Below are 13952 nucleotides of genomic sequence, written 5' to 3'. Positions count from 1 at the left end.
CCTGGCTTTTTACTTACCTGCGTGTCTCATCCCCCGCCTCGCAGCCTTATGGGGACGCGAGAGGGAGCAATTTTTACAAAATGATGGCTGAGGACGGAATAGAAAAAAGCCCATGGAGATGGAACGATTCCTGCCTTTTGCCAGTCTAGATCATGAAGTTATCCAAGTTCTGTAGAATCTGTGGGTTGAATGTCCCATTTTTGGCCCATTGGTTCTCGCTTTCCAATATGCATTGAGGCCAGGTTGTGGTACAATAAAAAATATGGCATTGTGACCTAAGTTCCCCTTGTTTGTTTGTTTGTTTATTTATTTATTTTATCTTTATTTATTTATTTTTGTGATGCTGGGAATGGAACCCAGAGGCTTTCTACCTCCGGGCTATACTCCCAGACCTATTTTCTATTTTATTTGGAAATAGGGTCTCACTAAGTTGCTGAGAGCCTCACCAAGTAGCTGAGGCTGGCTTTGAACCTGTGCGATCCTCCCGTCTCAGCCTCCCAAATGCAGGGATTACAAGCGTGCGCCACCACGCCCAGCCCCCCCTTTTTTAAAAATTGGTTTAGGCCTAACAGAACAGAATATCAAAAGACAAACAAACCTTAATCTAACGTCCTTTTTAGGTTTTCATGGTTATAATTCTCATAGAAAAGTTCAAACGGTGGGAGACCCCATTCCAACCTCGGTCCTTGTCCTGGGAGACCGTTTGCGTGTGGGACCCGTGCCGTGGAATCTCAAATGCAATCACACTACAGACAGTCTGGTCCCAGTGTCGGACTTACATCTCCCTTTAGGCTGGTCAGTTTTCTGTTTTAATTTTTCTTATTCCAACATCGCTAAAGGCTTCCAAGGCTGCTGCTATGTTGCCAGACTCGGGATGACTTTACCTTCTCCACCATTATCCCCCATTTACGAGTCACTGGTTCCTTCTTTACCTCCCGATTGTAATGATAATTTACACCTTTGGTCTTCAGGCCTCTTGGCAGGGTTCTCTCTTACGTTAATAGCCACCCCTGGATTAATGTTGGGTGTCTATTCTCTTTTTCATTTTCTTTTTTGGGCCGTGCCTGCCAAGCTGTATTGTGAGTTTTGTTTCTCATCGGCTTAAAAGCTTTCACAGATGGTGCCACATTCTGTTGGTAAACATCATATGTTGGTAAATATCGGGACAAGAGGTACACAGTTCGACAGCAGAAAGAGATTTATTTGGGGATAAATCTGGAAGGAGGCACCTGACCGAGAGAGAGTCCATGAGAGTCAGGGCCCTGCCTTACACACTAGGGGCTTTTTATGGGGCAGTAGGAGGGAGGCTAGTTACACAGTCGTGACTTTTCCCCATTGGTGAGCTTTTTTTTTTTTTTTTTTTTTTTTTTTTTTTTTTTTTTTTGTGCGGTACTGGGGATGGAACCCGGGGGCATTCTCCCTCCAGTCCACACCCCCAGCCCTATTTTTTATTCTTTATTTTGAAACCGCGTCTCACTGAGTCGCAGAGGGCCTCACTAAGTAGCTGAGGCTGTCCGCGAACCGCGATCCTCGGGTCTCAGCCTCCCCAGGGCTGGGATTACAGGTGTGCGCCACCACGCCCGGCTGTAGGCTGTAGTCATACATCTTTAGTAGAGTACAAAATGGCAGAGGCGTACGAGCACACGTCACTCACTCAGCCCTTCCCAGGTGCTCACCTCCCTCCCCGTCCCCCCGCTCATGTCTGGCTCCGTGACTGGCTCTGATGTTTGTGAACGCACATCCTGTACACTGGGGAAGGACCCTCGTCCCCTCCCATCCCCTCAGCTAGGCCGCCTTATTTGCTTCTCTACGGTGCTGCATTCTCTTTTTCTGTGTGTATTTGTGGTACTGGGGATCGAAACCAGAGGCGTTCTACCTCCAAGCTACACCTCCAGCCCTATTTTTTATTTATTTTTTATTTTTTATTTTAAGTATTATTTAGTACTTAGTAACTAAGTTACTAAGTACTCTCAGCTACTCACCAAGTAGCCGAGGCTGGCTGTGAACCTGCGATCCTCCTGCCCCAGCCTCCCAAGTACTGAGATTACAAACGTGAGCCGCCACGGCCGGCACCGAGTCCTCTCTGGAATGTGTATTTCTTCCCTTTACCCCAAAGAAACCTCTTGTCCAATGTCTCTTGACTGGCGTGTGCTGAAATTCTTTCCAGTCACATTAGCCAAGGACCCTGCAGAGTTCTGGAGTTTCTCAGCTGGGAACCCACCCCCGACAGAAACAGTTAAAATTTACAGAAACAAAAGCCAGAGAGCCGGGCGTGGTGGCGCACGCTTGTCATCCCAGCATTGGGGAGGCTGACACCGGAGGATCGCGGTTCGCGGACAGCCTCAGCCACTTAGTGAGGCCCTCTGCAACTCAGTGAGACCCTGTTCCAAAATAAAGAATAAAAATAAGGCAGGGAGTGTAGCTCAGAGGGCGAATGCTCCCGGGTTCCATCCCCAGACCCGCACAAGAAAAGAAAAGAAAAGAAAAGCCAGAAAACACACGGGTATACAGTTAGCAGACGCTGTCTGCCAGCCAGAGAACCGGTCAGTTTCAGCTTCCCGGAATCCAGTCCACCAGAGGGTAGTTTACTTTAGTTTCTGTTCTCAGTGTGAGGAAATTCCAAAGTTGAAGACAACCGGAACTTTCCATTTCTTTTTTTATTTTTGTGGTACTGGGGATTGAAACCAGGAGCATTCTATCCCAGAGTTACACCGCCAGCAACTTGTTTTCTTTGTTTTAAAATGGTCTCTCTACGGCCGGGCGTGGTGGCGCACGCTTGTAATCCCCGCGCTTGTGAGGCTGAGACGGGAGGATCGCACGGGTTCGAAGCCAGCCTCAGCTACTTAGCGAGGCTCTCAGCAACTTAGTGAGACCTTGTTTCTTAGTAAAGTATAAAATAGGTCTGGGAGTATAGCCCGGTGGTAGAAAAGCCTCTGGGTTCCACCACCAGTAACACACACACACACACACACACACACACACACGAGATGGTGGCCGGGTATGGTGGTGCACACTTGTAATCCCAGCACTTGGGAGGCTGAGACAGGAGGATCACAGGTTCGTGGGGCGGGGATGCGGTGGCAGGAAAGCCAGGAAAGCGCTGAGTCAAGGGAGGGAAGAAAGCAGCAGAGCCATGACGGGGACCCTGGGGCCAGGGCTGAGGAGAGGGAGGAAAGGCGAGAGGGGATGGCGCTGCAGGGCGGCGAGCCCCGAGGGGATGGCCCTGCAGGGCGGAGGGGATGGCGCTGCAGGGCGGCGAGCCCCGAGGGGATGGCCCTGCAGGGCGGAGGGGATGGCGCTGCAGGGCGGCGAGCCCCGAGGGGATGGCGCTGCAGGGCAGAGGGGATGGCGCTGCAGGGCGGCGAGCCCCAGGGGATGGCGCTGCAGGGCGGAGGGGATAGCGCTGCAGGGCGGCGAGCCCCGAGGGGATGGCGCTGCAGGGTGGAGGGGATGACACTGCAGGGTGGCGAGCCCCGAGGGGATGGCGCTGCAGGGTGGAGGGGATGGCACTGCAGGGTGGCGAGCCCCGAGGGGATGGCGCTGCGGGGCGGCGAGCCCCGAGGGGATGGCGCTGCAGGGTGGAGGGGATGGCACTGCAGGGTGGCGAGCCCCGAGGGGATGGCGCTGCAGGGCGGCGAGCCCCGAGGGGTGGCGCTGGGTCCGGTCGCGCCGGGCGCGCGCCCCCTAGCGGCGGCGAGGGGCGTTGCAGGGAGCCGGCGCGGGTGCAGCCGCACGTCGACGAGCCTCGTCCACACCGTCCACACCGTCCACACCGCGGGCCGTGCTGTCCGGCCCCCGAGGTGCCATTTCTAGCGGCGCGGGCGGCATGGCGGGGCCGGGGCCGGGGCGCGCGTGGCGGCCGCTGGCCCTGTGCAGCGCGGCCGTGCTCCTGGCCGCGGCGGCGGCCGGCGGGGCGCTGGTGGCCTGGAGCCTGGCGGCCGCGCGGGGTCCACACTGCCCGGGGCCCGGGCTCAACGCCACCGCGCCGCCCCGGGACCCCGCGCCCGGGGCCGACGAGCTGCGGCGCCGGCTGGCCGAGGCCGCCCGGCGCCGGGACGCCCTGGAGGCGGCGCTGGGCGCCTGCGAGGGCCGCCAGGTAGGTGCGGGGGGCTGGAAGCCCGGCGCGGGAGGGGCCTCAGCTGGTGGCCGCGGAGGCCGTGATGCCCCAGGAGTGATTCCAGCTCATCCTGGAGTCTACCTGCCGATCAGAAAGCGCCACCGTCCAGCCGGGCGTCTGGGAGGCCGAGTCAGGAGGATCGGGTTGGAGGCCAGCTTCAGCTACTTAGTGAGACCCTGTTTCCAAATAAAATATAAAATAGGTCTGGGAGTACAGCCTGGAGGTAGAATGCCCCTGGGTTTCGTTCCCAGCACTGCAAAAAAGGAAAGAAAAAGAAAAGGGCCACACTCGGTTATTTGCCAGACAAAACGTGGCTGGGGAAAGCCCAGACCCCTGAGCCTACCTGGGGGGGCCCACACCCTCCCCGGGGCCCACTCACCCCCCCCCCAGCTGGTTTCCAGCCGTCCTATTTTGAGAAGGGACATTCGTGTCACCTGTAATTAAAAGGCTAAACTGGGCCTCTTGGGGGAAGGAACAGCCGGGACCTCCCTTTTCCTGGGCACCCCCCAACCCACACAGACTTAACCCTACACAGCCCTGAACTTCTAGAACTGGTCTCAAAACCTATTCAGTTTCTCAGCAAGTCCTCCTCCTTCCCCTCCCCCCCCACCCCCCCTCCTCCTCCCCCTCCCCCTCCTCCTCCTCCTCATCTTCTCAGGGGCCTTTTACCTGTGAGCTCCACCCCCAGCCATATTTTATTTTAGTTTTGAAACAGGAAACAGGGTTTTGCTAAGTTGCCGAGGGTCTCCCTAAATTGCTGAGGCTGGCCTGGAACACGCTATCCTCCTGTCTCAGCCTCCCAAGCACGGGGTCATAGGTGTGCACCTATGTGTACCCCACCCAGCGAGGTTCAACAGCAATTTTTTTTTTTTTTTTGCGCTCCTGGGGATTGAACCCAGAGGCATTCTACCTCCAGGCTACACCCCCAGCCCTATTTTTTATTCTTTATTTTGAAACAGGGTCTCAGTTGCGGAGGGCCTCACTAAGTAGCTGAGGCTGGCCGTGAACCTGCCATCCTCAGGTCTCAGCCTCCCGAATGCTGGGATGACAAGCGTGCGCCTCCACGCCCGGCTCAGCAAACAAATTTTAAAAACTAAAACATCCTCTGTAGCTGGGCGTGCAGCGAGACCCTGTTTCAAAATCAAAGAATAAAATAGGGCCGGGGGTGTAACTCAGAGGTAGAATGCCCCTGGGTTCCATCCCCAGAACCATAAAAATAAATCGTCCTCTGTTCTCATCCCTCAAGCCCAAAAGAAGGCCGGGACGGGCAGTCGGGAGCCTCTGCCGGCCCCTCCTGGACTGGCCGGTCCCCCAGCCGCAGGCGCACACAGCCCAGACCCCACTGGCCCGGAGCCCATCTGGGGACGGGGTACCCCACAGTCTGCTCCCGGGTGGTCTGGGGTGAGGAGGGAGGGGAGACCTGGGCTGAGACCCCCTTGCACACCCCATTCCCAGCTTCAGAGACCCCCTCTGTGTGTTACAACCAACAGTCCCCAAAGGGCGTTTCTACAAAGCCGGTGACAGGTCCACAGTGCTGTCCTGCTCCCAGAGGCAGGTGTGCATGTTCACTTCTCCCCAGAGGCAGGTGTGCCCGTTCACTTCTCCCAGAGGCAGGTGCCGCCGTTCACTTCTCCCAGAGGCAGGTGTGCCCGTTCACTTCTCCCAGAGGCAGGTGCGGCCGTTCACTTCTCCCAGAGGCAGGTGCGGCCGTTCACTTCTCCCAGAGGCAGGTGTGCCCGTTCACTTCTCCCAGAGGCAGGTGCGGCCGTTCACTTCTCCCAGAGGCAGGTGTGCCCGTTCACTTCTCCCAGAGGCAGGTGCGGTCGTTCACTTCTCCCAGAGGCAGGTGTGCCCGTTCACTTCTCCCAGAGGCAGGTGCCGCCGTTCACTTCTCCCAGAGGCAGGTGTGCCCGTTCACTTCTCCCAGAGGCAGGTGCGGCCGTTCACTTCTCCCAGAGGCAGGTGTGCCCGTTCACCCCCCCACCCCCCCGCAGACGCGGCTTCAGACCCAGCTGACGGCGCTGAAGTCTGAGCTGGAGGAGGCCAAAGCCCAGGAGGCCCAGCTGGGGGTCGAGAACCGGGCCCTGACAGGTGCGCGGGCTCCGCGGGCGGGCGGGGATGGTGGCCACGGGCTCCTCCATACGCAGGTGACCGCACAGGTGCAAGCGACCCGCAAATACACGGGGAAAAAATTAGTGACGCAAGCCGGGCGTGGTGACGCACGCTTGTCATCCCAGCATTGGGGAGGCTGAGACCGGAGGATGGCGGTTCGCAGACAGCCTCAGCTACTTAGTGAGGCCCTCTGCAACTCAGTGAGACCCTGTTTCAAAATAAAGAAAAGAAAATTGGGCAGGGCGTGTAGCTCGGAGGTCAAATGCCCCTGGGTTCCATCCCCAGTCCTGCAAAAATAATAATAATAATAATAATAATAATAATAATAATAATAATAGGGCTGGGGGTGTGGCTCGGAGGTAGAATGTAAATGACATTTAAGTCAACTCCAGCAAGCATGCACAAGGGATGCAGACTAGCACGGCTGTCATCCCAGCACTCGGGAGGCAGAGACGGGAGGATCTCAGGTCCGAGGCCAGCCTCAGCAGCTTAGAGAGGTCCTCTGCAACTTAGGGGCTGGGGTGTGGCTTAGAAGTAGACTGTCCCTGGACTCGATCCCCAGTGCCGGGAAAGGGACGGGGGCGGGAGGAGCTCCGCCACGGGGGTCCGCCCTGACCGCCCCCCGCCCCCGGCTTGCAGAGGCGCTGGCGCGCTGGGAGGCGGCGGCCCCCGAGGCTGCGCGGCGGCTGGACGAGGCGCTGCAGCGCGCAGGCGCGGCCGAAGCGGAGGGCGATGCCTGCGCGGCCCGCGAGGCGGCGCTGCGCGAGCGCGTGTGAGTACAACGGGGCGGGGCCTGGAGGGGCGGGGCCTGGAGGGGGAGAGGCCTGGAGGGGAGGGGCCTGGAGGGGAGGGGCCCGGAGGGGAGGGGCCTGGGGGGAGGGCCCTGGGAAGGGGCCCTGGAGGGGAGGGGCCCTGGGGGGAGGGCCCTGGAGGGGATGGGCCTGGAGGGGAGGGCCCTGGGGAGGGGCCCTGGAGGGGATGGGCCCGGAGGGGAGGGGCCTGGAGGGGAGGGCCCTGGGGAGGGGCCCTGGAGGGGAGGGGCCTGGAGGGGAGGGCCCTGGGGAGGGGGCCTGGAGAAGAGGGGCCCGGAGGGGAGGGGCCTGGGGGGAGGGCCCTGGGAAGGGGCCCTGGAGGGGAGGGGCCCTGGGGGGAGGGCCCTGGAGGGGATGGGCCTGGAGGGGAGGGCCCTGGGGAGGGGCCCTGGAGGGGATGGGCCCGGAGGGGAGGGGCCTGGAGGGGAGGGCCCTGGGGAGGGGCCTGGAGGGGAGGGGCCCGGAGGGGAGGGGCCCTGGGGGGAGGGCCCTGGAGGGGCGGGGCCTGGGGGCGGGGCCTGGGGGACTGGCCTGGAGGGGCGGGGCCCGTCGGGGCCGCGGCGGGGCGGTGAGGCCAGCCTCAACAATTGAGCGAGGACCTCAGCAACTCAGTGAGACCTTGCTTCAAAATTCAAAATGAAAAGAGGTGGGGGGTAAAGCTCAGTGGTTGAATGCCCCTGTACCGGGTTCAGTCCTCAGTACCAAAAATCAAACAAAAAACCCCTGGGGAGGTGATGAGTTGGGCTTTACGGGGACGGGGTCCCGGAGCAGAAGAGAAGGACGCCAGGGCGGGGGTATTGGGGGAGGGGTCGGCGGTTGGGGGCGGGGCTTCTGGAGCTGCGGAGCCCCGGGAAGGGGACCAGCCGGGGTGCGGAGAGAATGGGGGCCTGGAGGATGGCGACCCCGGCCGGGTCTTCCCAGGAAGGTGCGCTCCGCGGGCGGGAGGCGGGGTCTCTGGGCCAGGGCTCAGGTGCTCACAGCCCCCTCCTCCCCGGCAGCGCCGCCCTGGAAGCCCGCTGGGGTCCGCGGCACCGAGGGTCCCGACCCCGCCCCCGCTCGCGCCCCCGGCCTGGGCCCACCAAGGGCTGCCGGCGAGGGCGAGGGGCCCCGGCCAGGAGGACCCCCGACCCCGAGGAGGCCCCACACCTGCCCAGGACCACGACCCAACCCCGTCTCTCGGACCCGACAGTGCTGAGTTCACAGGAGGGGAAACTGAGGCCGGCTGGCCGCACAGAGAGAGAAGGCCAAACCGGGCCCTACTGAAGGCCACCGCAGTATGACCTCGTCCGCACGGGGCCTGAAGTCCAGCCCGGCTCAGGGGCGGCCTCGGGGGTCCTGTTTGTCGAGTCAGTGGTTAGAATCGTGGGAAATCACATCCCTGACCACAGGAGCCGAGGGTGTGGGCGAAATGGGAAACCGCAGGCCTCCCTGCAGGATGCTCCGAACACCATTTTACAAAGAGAAACGGCGGGAAGCGTCACAAATCCCAGAAAGGCAAGTCAGAGACGAAGCCAGGGCGGGTCCGCGCCGTATCCCAGGGTGTGGGAGGCTTAGGTAAGAGGATGGCAGGTTCAAGGCCAGCCTCGTCAGTGTAATAAGGCCCTGTTTCCAAAGAGAAAATGAGGGATGGGAGTGTAGCTCAGAGGTAGAATGCCCCCGGGTTCAAGCCCAAGTACCACAACAAATAAACAAAATAAAAAATTTAAAAATGAAAGCCAAGATGAAGATGTCTACTACCAACTACTTAATGTGGTTTTTGAGGTACTAGCCAATGCAGGAAGACAAGACCAAGAAAAAGAGGTACAAATAAAAGAAAAATATAATTTATAAATTGGATCCTATGAAAGTGTTTCTGTAGGTCAATAAAACCATCGAAAGATCAAGTTTCCTGTGCCTTTGACTTCACAACCATTCCTATGGCGTGTGTGTGTGTGTGTGTGTGTGTGTGTGTGTGTGTGTGTGTGTGTGGTTCTGGGGACTGAGCTCGGAGCCTTTCTACCTCTGAGCTGCATCCACACACCTTTTTTTCAGTACTAGGGATGGACCCCAGGGGCATTCTACTTCTGAGCTACACCCCCTGCCCTATTTTTTTTTTTTTTTTGGTGGTACTGGGGTTCCTGGAAGCCCTTCTACCTCCAGGCTACACTCCCAGACCTATCTTATATTTTTGAAACAGGGTCTCTTACACCAGCGCGGCTGGCTTCGAACCTGCGCGATCCTCCTGTCTCCGCCTCCCGAGCGCGGGGATGACAAGCGTGCGCCACCACGCCCGGCCTTATTCTTTATTTTTTGAAATCGGGTCTCACCAAGTTGCAAAGGGCCTCACTAAGTAGCTGAGGCTGTCCGCGAACAGCCATCCTCTGGTCTCAGCCTCCCAAATACTGGGATTACAAGCGTGCGCCACCACGCCCGGCTCCTATTTTTTATTCTTTATTTGGAAACAGGATCTTGTTAAGTTGCAGAGCCTCACCAAGTAGCTGAGGCTGGCGGCGAACCTGTCATCCTCCTGACTCAGCCTCCCAAGTACTGGGATTACTTTTTTTTGGTGGTACTGGGGGTGGAACCCAGGGGCTTTCTACCTCCGGGCTATACTCCCAAACCCATTTTATACTTTATTTGGAAACAGGGTCTCACTAAGTTGCTGAGAGCCTCACTCAGTAGCTGAGGCTGGCTTTGAACCTGTGCGATCCTCCTGTCTCAGCCTCCCAAGCGCGGGGAATACAAGCGTGCGCCACCACGCCCGGCAAGTACTGGGATTACAAGTGTGCACCACCACAGCCGGCTTATTCATGTGTTTTTTTTTTTTTTTTTTTTTTTTTTTTTTTTACTTTAAAAGCATTTATCTTTGCTGGGCGCGGTGGCGCACGCTTGTAATCCCTGCGCTTGGGAGGCGGAGACAGGAGGATCGCACAGGTGCGAAGCCAGCCACGCTGGCATTAAGAGACCCTGTTTCCAAATAAAAATATAAAAAATAGGTTTGGGAGTGTAGCCCGGAGGTTGGAGGGCTTCCAGGAACCCCAGTACCACACACACAAAAAGTTTATCTTTTACCTAAATTTAACTTTAAAAATATTTACCTTTGCCGGGCGTGGTGGCGCACGCTTGTAATCCCAGCATTTGGGAGGCTGTGACAGGAGGATCGCAGCTCACGGACAGCCTCAGCTACTTCGTGAGGCCCTCTGCAACTTAGTGAGACCCTGTTTCAAAATAAAGAATAAAAAATAGGGCAGGGGGTGTAGCTCAGAGGCTAAATGCCCCTGGGTTCCATCCCCAGACCCGCAAAAAAAAAAAAAAAAAAAAAAAAAAAAAAAAAAAAAAAAAATTTACCTTTTACCTAAATTTAACCTTCATCTTTGGCTTTACCCTAGACTTAGAGGAAAAGTGGCAGATTAGTATAAAGAATTCCTGGAGCTGGGTGTGGTGGCACACACCCTTAATTTTAGTAATTGGGAGACAAGAGGGTAACAGGTTCATGGACAGGTTTGGAAACTTAACTCAGACCCTATTTAAAAAAAAAAAAAAAAAAAAAGAAGAGCCGGGCGTGGCGGGGCTGAGACAGGAGGACCGCGGTTCATGGACAGCCTCAGCTACTTACTGAGGCCCTCCGCAACTCAGCGAGACCCTGTTTCAAAATAAAGAATAAAAATGTCGGGCGTGGTGGCGCACGCTTGTAATCCCCGCGCTTTGGAGGCAGAGACAGGAGGATCGTCCAGGTTCGAAGCCAGCCGTGCTGGCGTAAGAGACCCTGTTTCAAAACTGTAAAATAGGTCTGGGAGTGTAGCCCGGAGGTAGGAGGGCCCCAGTACAACCAAAAAAAAAAAAAAAAAATTGGGCAGGGGTATATAGTTTGGAGGTCAAATGCCTTTGGGTTCCATCCCCAGACCCACAAAAAATAAAAATAAAAATAAAAAAATTAAGAAAAAGAGTCAGGCATGGTGGCCCACACCTATAATCCCAGCACTTGGGAGGCTGAAACAGGAAGATTACAGATTCAGAGCCAGCCTCAGCAACTTAGTGAGGATCTCCACAGCTTTGTGAGTCCGAGACCCTGTTTAAAAATAAATAATAAAATAAGGCTAGGGGGTGTAGCTCAGAGGTAGAATGCCTCTGGGTCCAATACCCAGTTCCACAAAAATAATAAAATAGGGCTGGGGATGTAGCTTGGAGGTAGATTACCCCTGGGGTTCAATCCTCAGTACCACAATAAATAAAATAATTTTCTCTATTATAACAGACATATCTAATTCATTTTTGTGGTGGCGGTATGGGGGACAGAACCCAGAGGTTCTACCCAAGCCGTGTGTGTGTGTGTGTGTGTGTGTGTGTGTGTGTGTGTGTTACTAGGGATGGAACCCAGGGTCATTCTACCTATGAGCCACACCCCAGCCCTATTTATTATTCTTTATTTTGAAACAGGCTCTAAGTTGCCGAGGCTGGCCTGGATCCTGTGATGCTCCTGTCTCAGCCCCAAATACTGGGATCACAGGCGCGCGCCCCAGCGCCCAGCAACGTCATTGGACATTTCTGAATATTTCCCTCCGTTGCAGCCTTAGGGTGTTAGAGGAAGTTTTCCCGGAACCTGCACAGAGCTGACAAACCAGGGCCACCAGGTTCTTAGAGGGAACGGAAAGTAGCCGGCCCTTGAGGGGTCAGCAGAGGGGTCTCCCTGGGCTGAAGGCCAGTTCCCACCCACAGGCTCCGTCCGTCTCCCCTGGAGCCCCCACCCCCGCCTGCGCCATGCCTGCCCGCTGCCACTGTGGCCTCAGGCAGCAAGCTCGGGGCAGGGTGCAGGGTGGCCGCCCTGTGTGCGCGTGGCCGCTGTCCTGTCCTCAGGAGCGCAGGCCGGTGGCAGCAGCTGTCCTGCTAGGACGCGGCATCTTCCCGTGACCTGGACTTAAAGCGAAGAGAGCCCTCCGCTGGCTTCGCCGCTCTCATCTGCTGCCGCCAGGGACTCCGGGGAGGTGCTCTAAGGCGAATGACATCAGGTCATTCAATGCCGAGGTCCAGGTGAGGCCGGCCTCTGTGGGCCTTGCGCCTGGACGGCCGCCAGATGCGGAGAGGACTTTCTCGGGAGCGGCTCAGAGGGCGCTGTCGAGGGAGAATTCTGGGCCGGGCGCGGTGGGGCTCCCCAGTAATCTCAGTGCTTGGGAGGCTGAGACAGGAGTATCACAGGTCTGAGGACAGCTTCAGCAAGACCGTTTCCAAATAAATACAAGCCGGGCGTGGAGGCGCATGTTTGTAATCCCAGCATTCCGGAGGCTGAGATGGGAGGTTCGTGGTTCACAGACAGCCTCGGCTACTTAGTAGTGAGGCCCTTTGCAACTCAGTGAGACTGTTTCAAAATAAAGAATAAAAAATAGGGCTGGGGATGTAGGTTGGAGAGCTCCATCCCTAGTACCACAAAAATAAATAAACAAACAACAAACAAACAGGGCTGAAGTTGTAATTTAGAGAATAGAATGCCCCTGGGCTCCGTCTCCAGTACTACAATAAATAAATAAAAATAGGGCTGGGGGCAGGGGTATAGCTTGGAGGTAGAAGGCCCTTGGGTTCATTCCCTAGAACCACCAAGAAAGAAAAAAGAAAGATTCTGCAGCTCGCTCCGTAGCCTTTGGGGAGACAATTTCGGGAATAACCCCCCCCCCACAGGGTGCAGGATATTGGAGGATTACAAAACACTAAAGCAGTGAAAGCACCTCTTCACAGCCCCAGCTCAGGATGCGGCGAACCTTCACAGGCAGAGGGCACCGTAAGTCCGTGCTACACTCCTGGCCCTATTACTTATTTTGTGGTACTAGGGATGGAACCCAGGGGCATTCCACCGCCAAGCTACACCCCCAGCCCAATTATTTATTTATTTTGGTGGTACTGGGGGTGGAACCCAGAGGCTTTCTACCTCCAGGCTATACTCCCAGACCGATTTTATATTTTATTTGGAAACAGGGTCTAAGTTGCTGAGAGCCTAAGTCGCTGAGGCTGGCTTCGAACACGTGCGATCCTCCTGTCTCAACCTCCCAAATGCTGGGATTACAAGCGTGCGCCACCGCGCCATACAACCCCGTGTGTGTGTGTGTGTGTGTGTGTGTGTGTGTGTGTGTGTGTGTCTGGGGGTGGAACCCAGGGCCTTTCTACCTCCGGGCTATACTCCCAGACCTATTTTGTGTTTTATTTGGAAACAGGGTCTAAGTTGCCGAGAGCCTAAGTCGCTGAGGCTGGCTTCGAACCTGCAAGATCCTGTCTCAGCCTCCCAAGTGCTGGGATGACAAGGATGCGCCGCCCCGCCCGCCCGGCTTCCGAGATGGATGTCTGCGTTTTGGTGAGTGCTGGTCGGAACTGAACTCGGGCCCCCCGCGGGCCGGGCAAGTGCTCTACCCCGGCTGCTGCGCGCTCAGACCCGCTCTGGTCCAGGGTCCTGCTCAGCTGCCCAGGCTGGAGTCCCACTAAGCGAGATAAGCCAGATTCAGAGAGTCAGGAGCCGCGTGTTTGCCCTCGTGTTTGCCCTCTTACGTGGCTGGAGAGGGAGAAAGCAAAGGGAATCGCCTGAATATAAACGGGGGGGTGAAGTCGAGGAAGGGTCAGGGGAGGGAGGAACGGGAGGGACGTGCAGGGAAACACCGCGAGGCGACCGGTGCGGACTGAACGCAGCGCTGTGAACCTCGCCGCGTGAGTTACACAATAAATCTAAAACAGCTGGGGGCCGTAGCACACACCTGTCATCTGGCACTTGGGAGGCTGAGCCAGGAGAATCACAGGTTCAAGGCCGGCCTCAGCAATGGAACCAGATCCTCGGCCACCTTGTGAGACCCTATTTCAAACCAAAGAATAACACAGGGCCGGCTGGCGTGTCGCTCAGAGGGAGGATGCCCTCGGGTTGTGCCCAGTTCTACACACACACAGACACACAATTAAAA

At 56.9% G+C, this 13952-nt stretch overlaps 1 protein-coding gene across 1 annotated transcript; it reads left to right on the top strand.

The window, feature by feature from the left end:
* Positions 1-3826: 3826 nt before the first annotated feature.
* On the top strand, positions 3827-11928 carry CCDC194 (coiled-coil domain containing 194; the record flags this gene model as incomplete). The annotated part of the gene is made up of 5 exons (XM_080715423.1): positions 3827-4096; positions 6112-6208; positions 6869-7001; positions 8040-8229; positions 11737-11928. The coding sequence occupies 5 exons, from the start codon at positions 3827-3829 to the stop codon at positions 11926-11928; spliced, it is 882 nt and encodes a 293-aa protein (XP_080571549.1).
* Positions 11929-13952: the final 2024 nt, after the last annotated feature.

This window comes from Muscardinus avellanarius (assembly GCF_963383645.1).
Source record: "Muscardinus avellanarius genome assembly, chromosome: 18".
In the NCBI taxonomy this organism is placed as follows: domain Eukaryota; kingdom Metazoa; phylum Chordata; class Mammalia; order Rodentia; family Gliridae; genus Muscardinus; species Muscardinus avellanarius.
This window is presented reverse-complemented; position numbering and strand designations above follow the sequence as displayed.